Consider the following 24114-nt stretch of genomic DNA (forward strand, 5'->3'; position numbering starts at 1 on the left):
TGCCTCTCCCCCAGGTTTCTTCTTTGTAACCCCTTGTTTTATATTACGTGCCCCTCCCCCAGGTTTGTTCTTTGTAACCCCTTGTTTTATATTCCGTGCCCTTCCCCCAGGTTTGTTCTTTGTAACCCCTTGTTTTATATTACGTGCCCCTCCCCCAGGTTTGATCTTTGTAACCCCTTGTTTTATATTACGTGCCCCTCCCCCAGGTTTGATCTTTGTAACCCCTTGTTTTATATTATGTGCCCCTCCCCCAGGTTTGTTCTTTGTAACCCCTTGTTTTATATTCCGTGCCCCTCCCCCAGGTTTGATTTTTGTAACCCCTTGTTTTATATTACGTGCCCCTCCCCCAGGTTTGTTCTTTGTAACCCCTTGTTTTATATTACGTGCCCTTCCCCAGGTTTGTTCTTTGTAACCCCTTGTTTTATATTACGTGCCCTTCCCCAGGTTTGTTCTTTGTAACCCCTTGTTTTATATTACGTGCCCTTCCCCCAGGTTTGTTCTTTGTAACCCCTTGTTTTATATTACGTGCCCCTCCCCCAAGTTTGATCTTTGTAACCCCTTGTTTTATATTACGTGCCCCTCCCCCAGGTTTGATCTTTGTAACCCCTTGTTTTATATTATGTGCCCCTCCCCCAGGTTTGTTCTTTGTAACCCCTTGTTTTATATTACGTGCCCCTCCCCCAGGTTTGATCTTTGTAACCCCTTGTTTTATATTCCGTGCCCCTCCCCCAGGTTTGATCTTTGTAACCCCTTGTTTTATATTCCGTGCCCTTCCCCCAGGTTTGATCTTTGTAACCCCTTGTTTTATATTATGTGCCCCTCCCCCAGGTTTGTTCTTTGTAACCCCTTGTTTTATATTCCGTGCCCCTCCCCCAGGTTTGATTTTTGTAACCCCTTGTTTTATATTACGTGCCCCTCCCCCAGGTTTGTTCTTTGTAACCCCTTGTTTTATATTACGTGCCCTTCCCCCAGGTTTGTTCTTTGTAACCCCTTGTTTTATATTACGTGCCCTTCCCCAGGTTTGTTCTTTGTAACCCCTTGTTTTATATTACGTGCCCCTCCCCCAGGTTTGATCTTTGTAACCCCTTGTTTTATATTACGTGCCCCTCCCCCAGGTTTGTTCTTTGTAACCCCTTGTTTTATATTACGTGCCCTTCCCCCAGGTTTGTTCTTTGTAACCCCTTGTTTTATATTACGTGCCCCTCCCCCAGGTTTGTTCTTTGTAACCCCTTGTTTTATATTACGTGCCCTTCCCCCAGGTTTGATCTTTGTAACCCCTTGTTTTATATTACGTGCCCTTCCCCCAGGTTTGATCTTTGTAACCCCTTGTTTTATATTCCGTGCCCTTCCCCCAGGTTTGTTCTTTGTAACCCCTTGTTTTATATTACGTGCCCTTCCCCAGGTTTGATTTTTGTAACCCCTTGTTTTATATTACGTGCCCTTCCCCCAGGTTTGTTCTTTGTAACCCCTTGTTTTATATTCCGTGCCCCTCCCCCAGGTTTGTTCTTTGTAACCCCTTGTTTTATATTCCGTGCCCCTCCCCCAGGTTTGTTCTTTGTAACCCCTTGTTTTATATTCCGTGCCCCTCCCCCAGGTTTGTTCTTTGTAACCCCTTGTTTTATATTCCGTGCCCTTCCCCCAGGTTTGTTCTTTGTAACCCCTTGTTTTATATTACGTGCCCTTCCCCAGGTTTGATTTTTGTAACCCCTTGTTTTATATTACGTGCCCCTCCCCCAGGTTTGTTCTTTGTAACCCCTTGTTTTATATTCCGTGCCCCTCCCCCAGGTTTGTTCTTTGTAACCCCTTGTTTTATATTACATGCCCTTCCCCCAGGTTTGTTCTTTGTAACCCCTTGTTTTATATTCCGTGCCCCTCCCCCAGGTTTGTTCTTTGTAACCCCTTGTTTTATATTCCGTGCCCTTCCCCCAGGTTTGTTCTTTGTAACCCCTTGTTTTATATTCCGTGCCCTTCCCCCAGGTTTCTTCTTTGTAACCCCTTGTTTTATATTCCGTGCCCTCCCCCAGGTTTGATCTTTGTAACCCCTTGTTTTATATTCCGTGCCCTTCCCCCAGGTTTGATCTTTGTAACCCCTTGTTTTATATTATGTGCCCCTCCCCCAGGTTTGTTCTTTGTAACCCCTTGTTTTATATTACGTGCCCTTCCCCCAGGTTTGTTCTTTGTAACCCCTTGTTTTATATTCCGTGCCCCTCCCCCAGGTTTGTTCTTTGTAACCCCTTGTTTTATATTCCGTGCCCCTCCCCCAGGTTTGTTCTTTGTAACCCCTTGTTTTATATTCCGTGCCCTTCCCCCAGGTTTGTTCTTTGTAACCCCTTGTTTTATATTACGTGCCCTTCCCCCAGGTTTGTTCTTTGTAACCCCTTGTTTTATATTCCGTGCCCCTCCCCCAGGTTTGTTCTTTGTAACCCCTTGTTTTATATTACGTGCCCCTCCCCCAGGTTTGTTCTTTGTAACCCCTTGTTTTATATTACGTGCCCTTCCCCAGGTTTGATTTTTGTAACCCCTTGTTTTATATTCCGTGCCCCTCCCCCAGGTTTGTTCTTTGTAACCCCTTGTTTTATATTACGTGCCCTTCCCCAGGTTTGATTTTTGTAACCCCTTGTTTTATATTCCGTGCCCCTCCCCCAGGTTTGTTCTTTGTAACCCCTTGTTTTATATTCCGTGCCCCTCCCCCAGGTTTGTTCTTTGTAACCCCTTGTTTTATATTACGTGCCCTTCCCCCAGGTTTGTTCTTTGTAACCCCTTGTTTTATATTACGTGCCCCTCCCCAGGTTTGTTCTTTGTAACCCCTTGTTTTATATTCCGTGCCCTTCCCCCAGGTTTGTTCTTTGTAACCCCTTGTTTTATATTCCGTGCCCTTCCCCAGGTTTGATTTTTGTAACCCCTTGTTTTATATTACGTGCCCTTCCCCCAGGTTTGTTCTTTGTAACCCCTTGTTTTATATTCCGTGCCCCTCCCCCAGGTTTGTTCTTTGTAACCCCTTGTTTTATATTCCGTGCCCCTCCCCCAGGTTTGTTCTTTGTAACCCCTTGTTTTATATTCCGTGCCCTTCCCCCAGGTTTGATCTTTGTAACCCCTTGTTTTATATTACGTGCCCTTCCCCCAGGTTTGTTCTTTGTAACCCCTTGTTTTATATTACGTGCCCTTCCCCCAGGTTTGTTCTTTGTAACCCCTTGTTTTATATTACGTGCCCCTCCCCCAGGTTTGATCTTTGTAACCCCTTGTTTTATATTACGTGCCCCTCCCCCAGGTTTGTTCTTTGTAACCCCTTGTTTTATATTACGTGCCCTTCCCCCAGGTTTGTTCTTTGTAACCCCTTGTTTTATATTCCGTGCCCCTCCCCCAGGTTTGTTCTTTGTAACCCCTTGTTTTATATTACGTGCCCTTCCCCCAGGTTTGTTCTTTGTAACCCCTTGTTTTATATTACGTGCCCCTCCCACAGGTTTGATCTTTGTAACCCCTTGTTTTATATTACGTGCCCCTCCCCCAGGTTTGTTCTTTGTAACCCCTTGTTTTATATTACGTGCCCCTCCCCCAGGTTTGTTCTTTGTAACCCCTTGTTTTATATTACGTGCCCCTCCCCCAGGTTTGTTCTTTGTAACCCCTTGTTTTATATTACGTGCCCTTCCCCCAGGTTTGTTCTTTGTAACCCCTTGTTTTATATTACGTGCCCCTCCCCCAGGTTTGATTTTTGTAACCCCTTGTTTTATATTACGTGCCCCTCCCCCAGGTTTGATTTTTGTAACCCCTTGTTTTATATTACGTGCCCTTCCCCCAGGTTTGTTCTTTGTAACCCCTTGTTTTATATTACGTGCCCTTCCCCCAGGTTTGTTCTTTGTAACCCCTTGTTTTATATTACGTGCCCCTCCCCCAGGTTTGATCTTTGTAACCCCTTGTTTTATATTACGTGCCCTTCCCCCAGGTTTGTTCTTTGTAACCCCTTGTTTTATATTACGTGCCCCTCCCCCAGGTTTGTTCTTTGTAACCCCTTGTTTTATATTACGTGCCCTTCCCCCAGGTTTGTTCTTTGTAACCCCTTGTTTTATATTGCGTGCCCCTCCCCCAGGTTTGATTTTTGTAAGCCCTTGTTTTATATTACGTGCCCTTCCCCCAGGTTTGTTCTTTGTAACCCCTTGTTTTATATTCCGTGCCCCTCCCCCAGGTTTGATTTTTGTAACCCCTTGTTTTATATTCCGTGCCCCTCCCCCAGGTTTGATTTTTGTAACCCCTTGTTTTATATTACGTGCCCTTCCCCCAGGTTTGTTCTTTGTAACCCCTTGTTTTATATTACGTGCCCCTCCCCCAGGTTTGTTCTTTGTAACCCCTTGTTTTATATTACGTGCCCCTCCCCCAGGTTTGTTCTTTGTAACCCCTTGTTTTATATTCCGTGCCCTTCCCCCAGGTTTGTTCTTTGTAACCCCTTGTTTTATATTACGTGCCCTTCCCCCAGGTTTGATCTTTGTAACCCCTTGTTTTATATTACGTGCCCCTCCCCCAGGTTTGATTTTTGTAACCCCTTGTTTTATATTCCGTGCCCCTCCCCCAGGTTTGATTTTTGTAACCCCTTGTTTTATATTACGTGCCCTTCCCCCAGGTTTGTTCTTTGTAACCCCTTGTTTTATATTACGTGCCCCTCCCCCAGGTTTGATTTTTGTAACCCCTTGTTTTATATTACGTGCCCTTCCCCCAGGTTTGTTCTTTGTAACCCCTTGTTTTATATTCCGTGCCCCTCCCCCAGGTTTGTTCTTTGTAACCCCTTGTTTTATATTACGTGCCCCTCCCCCAGGTTTGTTCTTTGTAACCCCTTGTTTTATATTACGTGCCCTTCCCCCAGGTTTGATCTTTTTAACCCCTTGTTTTATATTACGTGCCCCTCCCCCAGGTTTGATTTTTGTAACCCCTTGTTTTATATTACGTGCCCTTCCCCCAGGTTTGTTTTTTGTAACCCCTTGTTTTATATTACGTGCCCTTCCCCCAGGTTTGTTCTTTGTAACCCCTTGTTTTATATTACGTGCCCCTCCCCCAGGTTTGTTCTTTGTAACCCCTTGTTTTATATTCCGTGCCCTTCCCCCAGGTTTGTTCTTTGTAACCCCTTGTTTTATATTACGTGCCCTTCCCCCAGGTTTGTTCTTTGTAACCCCTTGTTTTATATTACGTGCCCTTCCCCCAGGTTTGTTCTTTGTAACCCCTTGTTTTATATTCCGTGCCCTTCCCCCAGGTTTGTTCTTTGTAACCCCTTGTTTTATATTACGTGCCCCTCCCCCAGGTTTGTTCTTTGTAACCCCTTGTTTTATATTCCGTGCCCCTCCCCCAGGTTTGTTCTTTGTAACCCCTTGTTTTATATTACGTGCCCTTCCCCCAGGTTTGTTCTTTGTAACCCCTTGTTTTATATTACGTGCCCCTCCCCCAGGTTTGTTCTTTGTAACCCCTTGTTTTATATTACGTGCCCTTCCCCCAGGTTTGTTCTTTGTAACCCCTTGTTTTATATTCCGTGCCCCTCCCCCAGGTTTCTTCTTTGTAACCCCTTGTTTTATATTCCGTGCCCTTCCCCCAGGTTTCTTCTTTGTAACCCCTTGTTTTATATTACGTGCCCTTCCCCCAGGTTTGTTTTTTGTAACCCCTTGTTTTATATTACGTGCCCTTCCCCCAGGTTTGTTCTTTGTAACCCCTTGTTTTATATTACGTGCCCTTCCCCCAGGTTTGTTCTTTGTAACCCCTTGTTTTATATTCCGTGCCCCTCCCCCAGGTTTGTTCTTTGTAACCCCTTGTTTTATATTCCGTGCCCTTCCCCCAGGTTTGTTCTTTGTAACCCCTTGTTTTATATTACGTGCCCTTCCCCCAGGTTTGTTCTTTGTAACCCCTTGTTTTATATTACGTGCCCTTCCCCCAGGTTTGTTCTTTGTAACCCCTTGTTTTATATTACGTGCCCCTCCCCCAGGTTTGTTCTTTGTAACCCCTTGTTTTATATTACGTGCCCTTCCCCCAGGTTTGTTCTTTGTAACCCCTTGTTTTATATTACGTGCCCTTCCCCCAGGTTTGTTCTTTGTAACCCCTTGTTTTATATTACGTGCCCCTCCCCCAGGTTTGATCTTTGTAACCCCTTGTTTTATATTACGTGCCCCTCCCCCAGGTTTGTTCTTTGTAACCCCTTGTTTTATATTACGTGCCCCTCCCCCAGGTTTGATCTTTGTAACCCCTTGTTTTATATTACGTGCCCCTCCCCCAGGTTTGATCTTTGTAACCCCTTGTTTTATATTCTGTGCTCTTCCCCCAGGTTTGATCTTTGTAACCCCTTGTTTTATATTCCGTGCCCCTCCCCCAGGTTTGTTCTTTGTAACCCCTTGTTTTATATTCCGTGCCCCTCCCCCAGGTTTGTTCTTTGTAACCCCTTGTTTTATATTACGTGCCCTTCCCCCAGGTTTGTTCTTTGTAACCCCTTGTTTTATATTCCGTGCCCCTCCCCCAGGTTTGATCTTTGTAACCCCTTGTTTTATATTACGTGCCCCTCCCCCAGGTTTGTTCTTTGTAACCCCTTGTTTTATATTACGTGCCCTTCCCCCAGGTTTGTTCTTTGTAACCCCTTGTTTTATATTCCGTGCCCTTCCCCCAGGTTTGTTCTTTGTAACCCCTTGTTTTATATTACGTGCCCTTCCCCCAGGTTTGTTCTTTGTAACCCCTTGTTTTATATTCCGTGCCCCTCCCCCAGGTTTGTTCTTTGTAACCCCTTGTTTTATATTACGTGCCCTTCCCCCAGGTTTGTTCTTTGTAACCCCTTGTTTTATATTCCGTGCCCTTCCCCAGGTTTGTTCTTTGTAACCCCTTGTTTTATATTCCGTGCCCCTCCCCCAGGTTTGTTCTTTGTAACCCCTTGTTTTATATTACGTGCCCCTCCCCCAGGTTTGTTCTTTGTAACCCCTTGTTTTATATTACGTGCCCTTCCCCCAGGTTTGTTCTTTGTAACCCCTTGTTTTATATTCCGTGCCCTTCCCCCAGGTTTGATCTTTGTAACCCCTTGTTTTATATTACGTGCCCTTCCCCCAGGTTTGTTCTTTGTAACCCCTTGTTTTATATTACGTGCCCCTCCCCCAGGTTTGTTCTTTGTAACCCCTTGTTTTATATTCCGTGCCCTTCCCCAGGTTTGTTCTTTGTAACCCCTTGTTTTATATTCCGTGCCCTTCCCCCAGGTTTGTTCTTTGTAACCCCTTGTTTTATATTATGTGCCCCTCCCCCAGGTTTGTTCTTTGTAACCCCTTGTTTTATATTCCGTGCCCCTCCCCCAGGTTTGATCTTTGTAACCCCTTGTTTTATATTCCGTGCCCCTCCCCCAGGTTTGATTTTTGTAACCCCTTGTTTTATATTCCGTGCCCCTCCCCCAGGTTTGTTCTTTGTAACCCCTTGTTTTATATTCCGTGCCCTTCCCCCAGGTTTGTTCTTTGTAACCCCTTGTTTTATATTATGTGCTCTTTCCCAGGTTTGATTTTTGTAACCCCTTGTTTTATATTATGTGCTCTTCCCCAGGTTTGATTTTTGTGAACCCTGCTTTGTAAGTGGAAACTGCTTAGACATTTCTCTGGACTCCTCTGCGTATGACAGAGTGTATTGCGGGGCTGGGGTACAGAAAGAGCATGAAGAGTATATGAAGAATCTTCTGAAAATTGGGGGAATCCTCGTCATGCCAATAGAGGAGAAGGTAACTGCCGTGGTACTGATCCCCAGCTTTCCCAATGCAACAGACATTTCAGTTTGTATGTGTAATAGAGTAACAGACTATCAGCCTTCTATCCATATAACTACACTGAGCATTAGCTCACGTTTATCTACTCCACGTGCCATAAAGGACATTTGAACAGGCTGGGAGCTGTGTCAGAAAATAGCATGTCCAGAGATTGTAAGGAGTGTGAGCTGTGTTTTATGTTGTGATTTAAAAGGATACTTGGTCTACTAAAAGAAATACTCCAATGGGGGGGAAACTACTTGGTAGATATTTCCCTATGCAGGGTCCCTTTCAGTCTTTGTCTGTGGCTTACTCCATCCCATCCATTACAGTTCTCATTTTCTGTTTAGCTCACCAAGATAACCCGCACCAGCACCTCCACGTGGGACACAAAGAAAATCCTGGCAGTGTCGTTTGCTCCCCTCATTCAGCCCTCGAAAGGAGAAACTGGGAAAGCCAAGAGCCTCAGACTGCGTAAGTAAATAATATGGGTGAATGGAAATCGATTTTAAAAATCTGTCCTAATTCTATTTGAATGTTTTTGTGAGAAAATGTGACACGCAAAGACTGAATTTGGATAAAGATTTTAAAAAGTAATGTTTTACATTTTGTGAAACATACTAAAACGGGATACACACACAACCAAACTATACATAAAAAAATATTTCCTTCCCGTTTTTAGACTTTATAGTAAATTTGAATCACACCAATTGGGTAAATGTTTTATTTTGCCCAGTTTAGCACATTTTATTGATTTTATTAAATGCTTAGGAAGTGCTCTGAACAGTAACAAGGGAAGATTTCGCCCACCAGCTTGCCACCTCTTTCTAATGCAGGGTATGTTTCTATGCCGGGCATGCCATCTGTGCCAAGGACAAAGAGATTGTTCTGTGCCTGGCAGGAAAATCCGGTTTTACAGAGATTCCTGGTTTCGTAGAAATCAAGTTCATTACTTTCTAAGGAATTATTTATCTCATTTTGGTATATAGAGGGAGATTTATAAAACTGTATGTTTAGGTTATATTGCAAACGTTGACTTGTTTTTGTTTTTAGCTCCTCCAAACGTGCGCACTCTTCAGGACCTGTCTCGCATTGCCATCAGGACCCGCATTAAAAAGATAAACCAAGGATTTGGTTGCCGAGGAGTTAGTGGAGTACGGAAAAACCCACCTACCTTCAAGCGCAAGAGACTGCGAAGGCGCCGTTTGGACACTCTTGTCGTTTTGGACAAGCAGGTTTACGCCAGCCGGATCCCTAACCCATTCGATTTCGACGACGACAACAACAACAACTGCGAAGATGTGGCTGACGATCACAGGGAGCAAGAGGAGAGGGCAGCAAGTGAACCCAAGGCAGAGTCACAGGTCAATTTACTGCGAGAGAAGATCCTGAGCCTCCCACTACCGGACCCTCTGAAATATTATCTGCTTTACTACAGGGAAAAATAAACAGAGCTTGATGGCATTGAAATGTACAGTAAGGGGGCTTCTCCTGCATCTCCAGCATGCTCCGCAGACTGTGCCGCCTCCGTTGGGTGTGATTATCTCCGGCCATGGCCTTTGGGCTAGCAGTGGGTGTTGCTTCATTTAGACCACATTCCTTATTTCCCCAGCTCAGTACTCCGTGGTTAAGACTTTTTTTTCTCTGCTGGGCTAAGACTTGTCCTGTAATCACCTGTTACAATATTTGGCTTGCTTTGTTAGACATTTTCGTTTGTGGGTGAAGAGAACTTGTCTAGGACACGTCTGGTGCTTTTTCACGACTTTCTTTCCAAAGCACAACTGGTTTCACCACAACGTTCAAATTTTAGGGGATAATTGGCCAGAATTGGTCATTTTCACTGGTTTATTTAACTTGTCAATTTTTGCTTAGGAGCAAATATTTTGTATTTCCTTTAATTTATGCAGCGAATTGGTAAGATATTTTTTTTTTTTTTTTTTGACCGAAGGTCTGCAAATGTTCTCGTTTGGTTGGATGCAAGTGTAAATCTCTAGCCAAATCTGTTTCATTTCCAGAGAGATTTGTTAATTTCTATATAAATAAAAAATAAAAAAATGCCCTTGTAAATAATGGGAACCACCCAAACTCCAGGAAGCATTTAATTTTCTAATGACTGCATTCAGAATTCCCAGCCGTTTCTGCCTCTTTTTTTTTTTTTTTTTTTTGGACGCAGGGTGATTCTGCACATTTAAATAAAGAGCCGTCAGCTCCCAAATTCTAGTCCATCGCAGAGCTGGGTGTCTGCACAGTCTCATGCTTCCGAAACAATCTACTGAACTTGACTTCCTTTCTATTGTAGGTATGGGTGGTTTTTGGCATATAATGTATAAAACGCATTTGTCATCTTCCAGTGGAAATTTGCATAATGTCGCTCTCTCTATAACATTCGTTTTATAGTTATTGCAAATTTAAAATAAAATTGGATGTCCAGTGCAGCTAATTGTCCTGCAAGTGTTTTCTGTGTATCCAGAAGGGGGCAATGTGTCCAGTAGACTTGTAGCCTTGTTGTGGTTTCTCTTATCTTTGTGAGTTTGTAAAAGAATTACGATCATGTTTAATTACTTAGGGAAGAGTAAAATTCTATTTCATAAAATGTTTGCTTAGCTTTGCAACCCAGTGAGGTAGCCTGCTGCGCACACACAGCTTGTCTCCATGCAAGGACCTAAAAACGAGGGGAATAATATTTTATAAAGTTACATTACGAATACTACTGGTCAGGTCTACTCGACCCTGCAAACCTTCTGTAATGTGACTCCTGGGAATGGACAGGCGGCTGCGTGTGTACGTTCCGCTCACAGCCTCTGACACTTCCTGCATGTGGGAGCACGCTAGAGTGGCAGAACGGTGCTACGGCTTCCTGTGAACTCCATATTAGTAGTTGTTATCCCTATGGAAATCCTGAAAATAATATGGAAATGGCTGTTTTGCTATATTTTTGGAAGCAATTTTGTGTCCGGTGGTAATGATGGAATACATGATATAAACATTGATCACAGTAAATTTATATTGATTCTGCTATTTTCCAATAACCCTGAGGATCCACACTGACAGTAGGGTGTCCACGCCACGTGCCTGAATTTCCACTCACCAGGGCTAAATTTCTACTTGCCATTGGCTACTAGAAATGTTGATCCCTGTGTAATATTGCGTCACCCTGTCCCCCACCCAGCCATAGTGTCTTACTTACACTAAGCAGAGGATTGTGGTGGGTTAGCCAATGAATTGCAAATTGTGGGCCTGAATAGCAATATTGGAAACATTCCAACCTCCAGCTTCTCAATTTCTTAGTGCTTTACCCAATAAACATCAGTTCATGTCTTAATCATTCCATTTCCTTTGTATCATCAACGCTTTTCCGTTTGAAAACTTACAAATGTGCATTTTAGTAGTGAGATTTAATTACATTTTACTGGTCTTTGCTTACTGTTAAAGCCACTCTCCCAACCAAAAAAAAGCTAAAATCTTCATGAAATGTTCCTAAAGATTATTGGAATTCTGTTGAAATTCCAACTCAGTCAAAAATTATCTTAAAGGATCACTATAGGGTCAGGAACACAAACATGTATTCCTGACCCTATAGTGTTAACACCACCATCTAGCCCCCCTGGGCCCCTCATGCCTCCATAAATATAGTAAAAATCTTACTGTATTCAAGCCTGAAGCTGTAACTCTGCATGCTGTTTGCCTCAGAAAAACAAGCAGTCTGCTGACATCATCAGAAGTGGTGCCCTGATCCAATCACAATGCTTCCCCATAGAATTGGCTGAGACTGACAAGGGGGCAGATCAGGGGCAGAGCCAGCATGATTCAAACACAGCCCTGGCCAATCAGCATCTCCTCATAGAGATACATTGAATCAATGAATGTCTATGAGGAAAGTTCAGTGTCTGCATGCAGTGGGAGGAGACACTGAATGTTTGGATGCATTTTAGGCAGCCATGACCCAGGAAGGATCTCTAACAGCCATCTGAGGAATGGCCAGTGAAGTTATCACTAGTCTGTAATGTAAACACTGCATTTTCTCTGAAAAGACAGTGTTTACAGCAAAACGCCTGAAGGTAATGATTCTACTCACCAGAACAAATACAATAAGCTGTAGTTGTTCTGGTGACTATAGTGTCCCTTTAAGTTAAATTAGGTACTACTCTGTCTTATGGTAAATCCTCTGCTTGGCAAAAGGCAGAGTTACTAACGTCATGTTTTGTCACTTGCCCCAGCCATCTCCAGATAATATGGAGGCTCCTGCGGACATGCGGGATTCTCCATAGACATTTGTGTAGTAATCTTGTGCATGTACAAGCATACAGCACTGATATTGGCCACCAACGGATGAATTGACCGGAGTTGAAGAATTAATTATAACTTACCTGCACTATCGGAGGTCAGAATATGCGAAGACCCCAGAAGAACTGCTTTAAGGATAAGTCTATAGTTGTAGATTGAGAAACTGAGGAATGATATCGAGCTCATTTATGAGACTTTGATAGAGAGTTCCAGCTTTATTCATCCTCTTGTCTACCCAAAAGTACTTTCTTTTGATGCTTTACCGTGTCTATATAACTGTATGTTAAACATATATGAATGAAAACCTAGATCCACCTCCCATGATCCTTTTATCTGCAGGGGTCCAGGGGTACCGTTCCAGACCGCCATTCTCTAGTGTACAGCAGGTGGATTATTGGTCTAAAGGAACATTTCTGATAAAGGCAAGCAGCCTGTTACATGCTTGACTGCAGTCCAATTACAAAAGGGTTAGGCCAGAATTCAGATATTAAGCATTCGATGGAACACGAGGATAACAGTGGGAGGCAGTGTGTGTTCAGTCAAAAGGGTGTTTAAAGATGGATATTAACAAGAAACACATGTTCCTGGGGCCCTCCTACTGAGTTTCAGAGCTTAGCAGGCTCAGCCTGGTCCTTGCTGTGCAGAGACCCTGGATAACTCCCTTGTAAACATGCTGTTTGGACGTCTCTGGCTATCAAGTCTGCTTCTCGTTCTCCTGTTAAAGGACCGGATGGATGCCTGTCCTAGTCGCTGTTTGTGTTTCAGGACCACTGTACGGTGCATGCATCTGATGCTGGACACCATCCCTAATGTCCCGCCACCGACCAGGATACTGTGAGTCCAACTGTGTGTTTTAAAATGAATGTACAGTCATTGGAAGATCACTGGTAGCATGTGGCGTGCGTTCAGGAGCACTTACTATGCCTGGTGTTCATGTCTTACCTGATACAGGCTTCTATACTAAAATGAGAATTCAAAGTGAATATCAAATTGAAGGCCAGAGAATGTTTCCGGTTCAGGGATCTGACCTTAGAATTCTCACTTTGGTGAATAACCAGGTGAGAGTCTAAACTATTCCATTAGTGCAAGTATAAGAATTAAAGAGCTGTAACAGACGAGGAACAGAATTGGTTCTCCGGACACTCGTTATTCTTTTTCGGCAAACAGACATTACTGAAACAGGTTTAGAAGAAGAATTGGATCTTCATACGCAGTGCAGCTATTTCTATTAACGTTTATTAATTCCCAGCATGCAGTGAATTTTGATAAACTTGGAATTACAAAGTTTCGGTAAGAATAGCTGTGTTTGAAGGGTTTTTCCAGTTTAAATGTTCCTTTGGCAATTCTTCACATTCCTGGTATAAATCTAATTAGGAGGTAATAGTTTACACACTGAGTAGTTTACACACCGAGGGTTTATTCGTTAAGTAGAACATTGGTTTGGATTGAAAACACTTGCAAGGCTTGTTCACTAAGATATGAGTTGTTGGCTCTCTGTAGTCTAAAATTTGAAATTCACTTTGGATTTTTAGTTAGTCCTAGTAGCTAACTATATGGGACAAGCAAATTATCACAATCTGTTAGAAAAGGTTTTCAACTTATTTGTCTATGAATATCCCCATAGCCTTTAATAGTGATTTCTGTGGATAGATAAATAATTTGGCAACTTTTTCAAACCGTTATCATTTCAAAAATATGAAATCAGGCCTTGGAGTTAATTTAACTACTTGTTTGTTTGTTTTTAATTTGCAAGTTTGTGTATTAACCTTGTATTCCCTGTTTAGTGGATAAACCCCACTAGACACCATTCACCAGGGCCAGGGGAGACTATGAAATTCTGTATTTTTATCCAGACTGGCACAGTGCCTCTGCACATGGTATATTTTAAATGCAAGTGACCAGTGGGTCTGTGTTTTTTTATTTAGAGAGACTAGTCTCCCAGTGTTTTGTCAGATTACATCATTGCAAGTGTATGCTTCAAACTGAACCAGCCGTTCTCCAAAACACCAGAATCCAAACACGCAAGCAAGAGTCCCCACTAAATAACGTTCCTGATTACATGCTATGGCCAAACATTTACAAAAAGCCATGACTTATTGTGGATAGAAACGTCTATCTGGCTTTTTAAACTCCTTCGTGAAGCAACTGGATACAATTATCGTATCTCGAACTTCACCACATTCCGGACGTGTAAGATTAGCTGTAAATGTTTAGTGTTTTGTAAAGTAATACTGGGAAAGGAAAGAAAATAAAGTTGTTTGACAGGTTAGATGATAACTGAGAATAAATTCAACTTTAAATGGCCAATATTAAGAGCTGCAGTGGTAAAGGGGAAAAGCGAAACAAACCCATTGCTATCCTAAAAAGGCACAGATTGGGCGTTTCATGCAAATTATTGCTTCTCGTGATATTTTCAGATCTGTTTCACTCACTTTTTCGTGTTTGCTATTTTTTCAGACGGACATTGCAATGTCACATTCACATTTTGGCAAAAATCTTAAAAATTGTAACCCGAATGCAAAACAGATGGGAAAATGATCCAATTGTCTCCAGTTGTTTCGACAGCGAATAAACCATATATAATACACTGCTCAAAAAAATAAAGGGAACACAAAAAGAACACATCCTAGATCTGAATGAATTAAATATTCTTCTCAAATACTTTGTTCTTTACATAGTTGAATGTGCTGACAAGAAAATCACACAAAAAAAAAAAATGGAAATCAAATTTTTCAACCCATGGAGGTCTGAATTTGGAGTCACACTCAAAATTAAAGTGGAAAAACACACTACAGGCTGATCCAACTTTGATGTAATGTCCTTAAAACAAGTCAAAATGTGGCTCCGTAGTGTGTGTGGCACATTGTGTTGTTTAAGTGTTCCCCTTTATTTTTTTGAGCAGTGTATATCACTGTTCGCTCACCTTTCCGATTTACATCAAGATTAAGCATTACCCTATTGTCCATTTCCTTTCGGTATCTGTATTTGCCCCATACTTAGATTTTCAGATTCAGAAAAACTAAAAGTGAGACATGTTTTTATTTTGTATAACATCTGCTACAGTTTTGCATTGTTAACTGGAATGTGTCTTGTGAGCCTTTTAATACTGATTCTGGGCTTTCAAATACAACATCGCCAAACACTGCCCTAGGGGTACCATACACCTTTTCTGGTTTACAAGTCAACTCTGCTGGGGTGAATTTTGGCAGCCTTAGTTAGCATGCACCTTTTGATCATCGGCCGCAGTGAGCATTTCTGTGATGTTTGCACCTGTGCAGGTAGTGCGCCAAGTGTGTGCTGACACCTGCTGTAATGTACATTCTCTGCGTTCCCTGCTTCCAGGCGTGAGTAAAGCCAAGTAGTGCAAGGCTCTAGATCAGGCTTCCCCAAACTCCGGCCCTCCAGATGATGCTGAACTACAACTCCCATGATTCTATGAATGAAATAGGCTGAGAATCGTGGGAGTCATAATTCAGCAACATCTAGAGGGCCGGAGTTTGGGGAAGCATGCGTCTAAATACTCGCTTTGGCTGACCTCTCCTGAAACTGCGTGTTGTTCTTTTCCTTGCATGTTCTTCAAAATGCTGCTGGCTGCTCGTTCAGGGACACTACCTCATTATACAGCTATTTCCAAGTGCGTCTCATGTATATATAAGGCAATGCCTTTTTTAAATGCTGATATAACAATTTATTTTTTTCGGCCCCAAAGTAAAGTAATACATTTCTTAAAATGTTTTCAATGTTTGGGTAGCCAGCTCTCAGTGAACTGCCGCTGTGTGTGTGCCAGATACCTGCATTTAAAATATATTTATCACAACACCAGACAGTTAACATCGAGTACTTTTTATGTTCATATGGAAACCGTTCAGTTTTTAGTCCCCCTACTGCAGTCCTGTATTTTACTCTGCTATTGGTTCATCCATTGTCAAATGCTGTAGCTGTCACAAAACAAAGCTTTGAGGGAACAGTTGCTAAGACAGGTTTTTTTGCTGCCCCTTTAGGAGAGACAGTCCCGGTGAGTGCTTAATGTGACATCATGCATTTCTAACTGTTTCTCAATGTTCTAATACGAGCAGGACATTCTCACAGCCCTGGTTGTTCTTGGATTGGGTGGGCTCTCGGCTGTCTCACACGGGGCAGGTGGTCCTGGTAGACAAAGGCTTGTTTGTTATCCTAGATCTTCGTACCATTTGTTGGGTGTTTTGTTTAGTTATTATTTTAAAGTAACATTGGAACTCCCCAAAATGATCAGAACTTCCTTATTTCCATCTGCAAGTATATACGTTATGAGTGTAAACCGCTAAGTTGTGTGGCTGCTTCTACCTACTTTACTATGCTGAACATAATTCTCTTGCTTGTATGGTTGTATTAGAGAGAAGGGGGGGGGGATAAAAACACAGTATAATTCTCTGTCAGGGCAGCGTTATCCTCGATGAGTGACAAGCCCAATAATTCAATTGTAAGCTCTGTGTGTCAAGCATGGCCCCAAATAATGCAGTGTGGTGGTACGTTGTCCACTATCCACAATAAAAACAAGGTGAAAATAGAAAACATGCAAATATTCACTTCAGGATAAAAAACAAGAATACAAAAATGTATTGTGCAGTATGTCTGTATAAGTCCATCAACAAAAACTTTGTGTGTGTTTGTTTGTTTGTTTGTTTGTTTGTTTTCACGTATTATTGAGCCCATAAATACTGGCTCGGGTATATACAGCATGGGTCTAAGGATTCTAAAAAAAGTCTGGAGCAAATATTTCACAGGTCTTCCAAAGAAAGGGAGATAAACCAGGATTATCAAAAAAGAACATTTATTTAAAAGCTTAACAAAAAAAACTTTAATTTAATTAAGAAAAAGACTTCTCCAACCATTGAGTAGTATATGGGTAAAACAGTACACCAGCAACACAACGCGTTTCGACACTGTGTCTTCCTTACGTCGTCTCAACGTATACTTCCCCCTTCCACATATATACAGACCAGTAAATGATTGTATTTTCATGCCATTCAGCGCACTTCCAGCATGTTGTGGGTGCTCTGCGTCACCTCCATTGGTCGCATTGTCCGTATGTTACGAATAGTCTGTATATTGAGATTTTTAAAAATGATCTTGCTGTTTGTAATGAGCCATTTGTACTTGGACCCCTCCATGTCAGTCCCTATGGTGCTTGGAAAATGAGATCTCACAGCATGCATCTGACCTCCTATTGCTGATTGGCTGCTCTGAACCTTTGTAACTTAATGACTGGTGCAGGAATTGAGGTACTTTTTTTATGATGTTCCTAAATGTGTTGTATGAATTAACAGCTTTACATTGGTGTATGCCTCCTAATTATTTCATCTCAAAGAAAGGTACATTCCCAAAACGTAAAATGAATTGTGACCCATGTCTCTGTTTGTCCGTCTCTCTCTCTAGGGATTTGCGCTTTAACCGTATCCGAGAGATTAACTCAGATCATCTCCAGAAACTGCGGCACCTCAATACTTTGTGAGAATTCTTCTTTGTTCTTTGAGCTGAGAGCACAAATGGAGTTTTTTGTTTTTTTCTTCTTCACCTCATTGTGGGTCCTCTCTTCAGATTCGTTTGACAGAGATTCGTAAAAACTTCACAGAAAAATGGGTGAATCTCCACGGAAACCAGTGAAATGTTTTGCTGTTTCCTTGGGGACTGCTCCACGTTACAATACTTAGTAAAACTGCTTTCTTTCATGTTAGACGTTGCTTGAGGGTATGGTGGTACGGGGGTGCAGTTTGGTTATGCTGGGCCAGGGCTGCGTTTTGGGTACAATGGGCAGGGTCTGCAGTTTGGGGATGGTGGTACAGGGGAGCAGCTTGGGTACAGTGGGCAGGGGCTCCAGTTTGGGTACGGTGCGCTGGGGCTGCAGTTTGGGTACAGTGGGCAGGGGCTGAAGTTTGGGTACGGTGCGCTGTGGCTGCAGTTTTGGTACAGTTGCAGGGGCTACAGTTTGGGTACGGTGCGCTGGGGCTGCAGTTTGGGTACGGTGCGCTGGGGCTGCAGTTTGGGTACAGTGGGCAGGGGCTGCAGTTTGGGTACGGTGCGCTGGGGCTGCAGTTTGGGTACGGTGGGCAGGGGAGCAGCTTGGGTACAGTGGGCAGGGGCTGCAGTTTGGGTACGGTGTGCTGGGGCTGCAGTTTGGGTACGGTGTGCTGGGGCTGCAGTTTGGGTACGGTGTGCTGGGGCTGCAGTTTGGGTACAGTGGGCAAGGGCTACAGTTTGGGTACGGTGAGCTGGGGCTGCAGTTTGGGTACGGTGCGCTGGGGCTGCAGTTTGGGTACAGTGGGCAGGGGCTGCAGTTTGGGCATGGTGCGCTGGGGCTGCAGTTTGGGTACGGTGCGCTGGGGCTGCAGTTTGGGTACGGTGCGCTGGGGCTGCAGTTTGGGTACGGTGCGCAGGGGCTGCAGTTTGGGTACAGTGGGCAGGGGCTGCAGTTTGGGTATGGTGCGCTGGGGCTGAAGTTTGGGGATGGTGCGCTGGGGCTGCAGTTTGGGTACGGTGCGCTGGGACTGCAGTTTGGGTACGGTGCGCTGGGACTGCAGTTTGGGTACGGTGCGCTGGGACTGCAGTTTGGGTACGGTGCGCTGGGGCTGCAGTTTGGGTACGGTGCGCTGGGACTGCAGTTTGGGTACGGTGCGCTGGGACTGCAGTTTGGGTACGGTGCGCTGGGACTGCAGTTTGGGTACGGTGCGCTGGGACTGCAGTTTGGGTACGGTGCGCTGGGACTGCAGTTTGGGTACGGTGCGCTGGGGCTGCAGTTTGGGTACGGTGGGCAGGGGCTGCAGTTTGGGTACAGTTTGTCAGGGGCTGCAGTTTGGGTACGGTGCGCTGGGGCTGCAGTTTGGGTATTTTAATGATTCTGTGTGTTGCAGCACAGCTAGTGAAATTATTATAGTTTTTAAATGGAGTTTGTTTTCCCCTTTAGATTACTGAACAATAATCACATCAGAATTATAACGCATGGATCACTCCAAGGATTAGACAACCTCCGATTTCTGTAAGCTTCCTTCATATCATGATCACCTACCTGTTACTAATACACAGACATCAGGACACGTACCTCTCACCTCCTCCTAATACACAGACATCAGGACACGTACCTCTCACCTCCTCCTAATACACAGACATCAGGACACCTACCTCTCACCTCCTCCTGATACACAGACATCAGGACACGTACCTTCCACCTCCTCCTAATACACAGACATCAGGACACGTACCTCTCACCTTCTCCTAATACACAGACATCAGAACACGGACCTCTTACCTCCTCCTAATACACAGACATCAGGACACGTAACTCTCACCTCCTCCTAATACACAGACATCAGGACACGTACCTCTCACCTCCTCCTAATACACAGACATCAGGACACCTACCTCTCACCTCCTCCTAATACACAGACATCAGGACATGTACCTCTAACCTCCTCCTAATACACAGACATCAGGACACGTACCTCTCACCTCCTCCTAATACACAGACATCAGGACACGTACCTCTCACCTCCTCCTAATACACAGACATCAGGACATGTACCTCTCACCTCCTAATACACAGACATCAGGACACCTACCTCTCACCTCCTCCTAATATACAGACATCAGGACACCTACCTCTTACCTCCTCCTAATATACAGACATCAGGACACCTACCTCTTACCTCCTCCTCATACACAGACATCAGGACACCTACCTCTCACCTCCTCCTAATACACAGACATCAGGACACCTACCTCTCACCTCCTCCTAATACACAGACATCAGGACACGTACCTCTCACCTCCTCCTAATACACAGACATCAGGACACCTACCTCTCACCTCCTCCTAATACACAGACATCAGGACACGTACCTTCCACCTCCTCCTAATACACAGACATCAGGACACGTACCTCTCACCTTCTCCTAATACACAGACATCAGAACACGGACCTCTTACCTCCTCCTAATACACAGACATCAGGACACGTAACTCTCACCTCCTCCTAATACACAGACATCAGGACACCTACCTCTCACCTCCTCCTAATACACAGACATCAGGACACGTACCTCTAACCGCCTCCTAATACACAGACATCAGGACACGTACCTCTCACCTCCTCCTAATACACAGACATCAGGACACGTACCTCTCACCTCCTCCTAATACACAGACATCAGGACACCTACCTCTCACCTCCTCCTAATATACAGACATCAGGACACCTACCTCTTACCTCCTCCTCATACACAGACATCAGGACACCTACCTCTCACCTCCTCCTAATACACAGACATCAGGACACCTACCTCTCACCTCCTCCTAATACACCGACATCAGGACACCTACCTCTCACCTCCTGATATACAAACATTACGTCTTCTTCTCCTAATACAGAGACAGACGTCAGGACACTGTCCTATCACCTCCAAGTCCAGTTTTTAAAGCGATGTACTGTTTTTGTTTCCCATTAAAGCTACCTTTACAAGAATGAAATTCAGAATATCCAGAAGAATTCATTTCAAGGTCTGCGCTCCCTGGAGCAGCTGTAAGTAGGAGTGTGAGCCCAGCTCTCTGCAGAATGCATTTCAAAGACACGTGATTCTGTAACCAGCACTCTTAAAATACAAAGTTCTTAAATGGTACCTGTCCTGACAATACATCTTCATTTTAAATAACTGGGAATCAAATTCCAGCTATCCGCTGTGCTAGGAAAATTGCATTGGTTTTCATGAAAATCAGAGGTTTAAAAAAACAACCCTTCCCCCTCCTGTCAGTCTGTGCCAATTGGCACAGCAATAAGAAGGCAGCGCTCTCCATGTCTATTTCTAGGTAACCCGTCTCTGGGCGTCTCTCCTGCTTGAATCCAAGGGAGCTCAGGGAGAAGGGGCAAGCTCTTAGAGCAGCACAGAGAGCAGCGAAACAGCCAGAATGATCTATTGCAGCTTTGAAATGGGCAATGTGAGAATGGAAAGAACAGATACGTTTTATTTACACCGAGCAATTCTAAACCGCACGTCAGTTCTCCCCAATCGGAGTATACAGGAGAGGTGCATCTTACAGCCAGTGTAACACCCACTGAAACATGATTGGTGCTCTCAGTGGGAGACGGGGGTACCGGAAATAAATTAAAGTATGAGCTTTTAACAGTATTAATGGAATTAATAATTGTATAATATGATTCAAGCAAGATGTTAGAAAACGTCAAGCTTCTCTCTATCACGACAGGTTCACTTCAAATGTCAAACACGGTGTGTGAAGATACAGAATCGATTGTAACCGTTATACAGAGGGATCTATATATTGCTACCTTAAATTCATTGTCCTCACAAATGTCACTTCTAGCATTGCATGCTGGGAGGTTTACAGGGAAACCTCTTACTGTCTATTGTGAGTGATTCGTAGAAGGGACTCTGGACTGAGTTAAAGTTAGACCCAGCAAATAAGGTTCTGTGTCCAGCCCAATGCAATTCATATTATAACGGTGATCATTTCACCCATTCCATGCCGTGTGCTTCCTTTATACGGAGAGTGGCCCTAATGGGGAGAGGGCAGGTTTGTGTAAATAGATGAAATCTCATTGATGGTGTTTTATAACGATTGTAAAAACCTACTTCCCAGAGAGGGGAGGTGCCTAGGGGACGGTACATTCAGAGTAATTTAGGAGACTTCACAACTTAAGGTAACGGTTTATGTAAATGAAAACATTGCTAAGAATAAAAGTCACATTTTGTTAAACTAATTCCCAAATACTTTGCTTACATAGAAACATAGAATGTGACGGCAGATAAGAACCATTCGGCCCATCTAGTCTGCCCAGTTTTCTAAATACTTTCATTAGTCCCTGGCCTTATCTTATAGTTAGGATAGCCTTATGCCTATCCCACGCATGCTTAAACTCCTTTACTGTGTTAACCTCTACCACTTCAGCTGGAAGGCTATTCCATGCATCCACTACCCTCTCAGTAAAGTAATACTTCCTGATATTATATTTAAACCTTCGCCCCTCTAATTTAAGACCTCTTGTTACTTTGCTTGTAGTTTTAGTTTGTCATTGTTTTTCCATGTGATTTTAATTTGAATGACCTCATGTTTGTTTCAGATATCTTCATTTCAATAAGCTGGAGCATTTGGCTGCAGACACTTTAGGAGAGCTGCCCAAACTGGAAAGACTGTAAGAGGCGTATTTGTACTATTGTGGAAAAGAACATAATAAGTGTTTAGATTTCCCTGCAATGCTTTTATTATTTGTTTGTTTTTCTTTTAAAGGTTGACTTTAGTTCAGGGCAAAACAGTCCCTAAAAATCGTCAAGCAGTAACAGGAAACATAGCTTTCATGTTAAACTCAGGAGAGCACAGATACATATTAGTTAACAGGTTACGGCTTTTATTTCTCCATTTATATGAACGGCTTCGAAAGGAAAACACGTCTTTCCCATTTTATTGTGTTGTGTTATCTGCATATAACTCAGTGTCTTTGCTTCACTCAGATTCTTACAAAACAACCGAATCACCAGGATCCAGCCACTTACCTTCTCTCTGCTCCCATCGTTGACTCGCCTGTAAGTAAAATCTTTTTTTTTTTACTTGAATGGGAAGCCATGTTTGTTTCACTGCCAGGTCTCTCAATGGGAACGATGGTATGTGATTTCTGCGCAAGGGGAGGGTCTTGCTGAATGTTTTTTGTTTGTTTTATATTTGACAGACGTCTAGACTCCAATCCATTAACCTGTGACTGTGAGCTCATGTGGCTAGCAGATCTCTTGAGGAAATACGCAGTTAAGAGCAGTGCGCATGCCGCGGCTACCTGTGAACAGCCGACACACCTACAGGGGAAATCTGTGAGCTCACTGTCAGCTGATCAGTTCAAATGTGGTGAGCAGGCCCTCATTCTGTGCCTTATAGAGCAGCTGTTCAGCAGAAGGACGCCTGCCAATTAAAAAACCTTTATTGAAATATTAGATTCTAAAATAACAATTATAAGGTATGAACTGCAGGTTTTGTGCCCGCTTTAGTATTTTTGCTTCCTTTACGTTAAAGAAACTGATCAGCAGATCTTTAAACTCTTGTTAATATACTCAATTAATTATTTAGTGTTTTGCTTTTTATTTGGGGATGGGGTCGTGATTGCATATTATTATTTGTGTTTTTCTTTGCAGAGATCCCTCGCATTCTGTCTGAACCCCGAGATGCTGACATCACATTGGGGAACACTGTTTATTTCACCTGCCGGGCAGAGGGGAACCCCAAACCTCATATTGTGTGGCTGCATAACACGTGAGCTTCTTTTATTTTTATTTTTTGTCAAATGTGGCATTTTGAATGCTGCATACTCGCTGTCTTCTGAAATAGATTTCAATGAGATTAAATAGTTGTAGTGCCGGGGGGCGGAGCCTGGGACTGAACCCGACCAGACGCCATCTCTGTTAGCTCCCGTCCGAAACGAGCGAAACCGGGTAAAAACTGCCCACCAACCCGCAGTACATTACCTCCGAGGCCTCGCACCGACTCAGGGCACAACGGGGAACGGGCGGATGCCCTTCTTTCAACCCCCGAAGACCGGGAAGGCAAAGCGCCGAACCAAGGCCTGCTACTCACAGGCCCTCTGCTCCCTGGAGACTCTCCTCGACGACTACCGGGGTTACCACGATCCGGGAGACGGAGAGGTGAGCTCAACAGCACCGACACACACCTCTGCGACAATGAGACGCCGCACACAAAAAGGTCAGCAGCACATGCCGGCAGAACAACCCGATATCGGGGAAATGCTGCAACGCCAGGCGCAAACCAAGATGGCGGCGGAGGCAGCCTCTCATACTCCAACGAGGCCTATTTCACCAGCCCCAACCCCAGCCCGGCACAGCACTGAACTACCAGCCCTTCAAACCATAGGGGAACATAATTTGGCTACCAAGCAAGACCTCCAACACTGGATGAACGAAATCCAGACATTATTAGCCAAAGATATAGGCACTATAAAAGCTGAAGTGCGCCAAAACACCGAAAATATAGGTGCAGTGACGGAGAAAATAACGGCAACCAACAACGAGATCATACAGCTTAAAGAGGCAGTGCACACCCTGCAAGCAGCCCAC

General features: G+C 43.8%; 2 protein-coding genes across 2 annotated transcripts in view; both read left to right on the plus strand.

Moving 5' to 3' along the window:
- PCMTD2 (protein-L-isoaspartate (D-aspartate) O-methyltransferase domain containing 2) overlaps positions 1–10167 on the plus strand; it is a 39977-nt gene extending 29810 nt beyond the window's left edge. Inside the window, exons 4-6 of the mRNA XM_063459668.1 lie at positions 7537–7708; positions 8083–8206; positions 8786–10167. Coding sequence (XP_063315738.1) covers positions 7537–7708; positions 8083–8206; positions 8786–9180 — 691 coding nt within the window. The 3' untranslated portion in view covers positions 9181–10167. The remainder of the gene's footprint in view (positions 1–7536; positions 7709–8082; positions 8207–8785) is intronic.
- Positions 10168–12709: 2542 nt separating this feature from the next.
- Positions 12710–24114, plus strand: part of LOC134615187 (peroxidasin homolog) — a 30911-nt gene continuing 19506 nt past the window's right edge. The window contains exons 1-8 of the mRNA XM_063459669.1: positions 12710–12850; positions 17432–17503; positions 18957–19028; positions 20496–20567; positions 22122–22193; positions 22510–22581; positions 22725–22894; positions 23179–23296. Coding sequence (XP_063315739.1) covers positions 12747–12850; positions 17432–17503; positions 18957–19028; positions 20496–20567; positions 22122–22193; positions 22510–22581; positions 22725–22894; positions 23179–23296 — 752 coding nt within the window. The 5' untranslated portion in view covers positions 12710–12746. The remainder of the gene's footprint in view (positions 12851–17431; positions 17504–18956; positions 19029–20495; positions 20568–22121; positions 22194–22509; positions 22582–22724; positions 22895–23178; positions 23297–24114) is intronic.

Source organism: Pelobates fuscus, chromosome 6, assembly GCF_036172605.1.
Source record: "Pelobates fuscus isolate aPelFus1 chromosome 6, aPelFus1.pri, whole genome shotgun sequence".
NCBI classification, from domain to species: domain Eukaryota; kingdom Metazoa; phylum Chordata; class Amphibia; order Anura; family Pelobatidae; genus Pelobates; species Pelobates fuscus.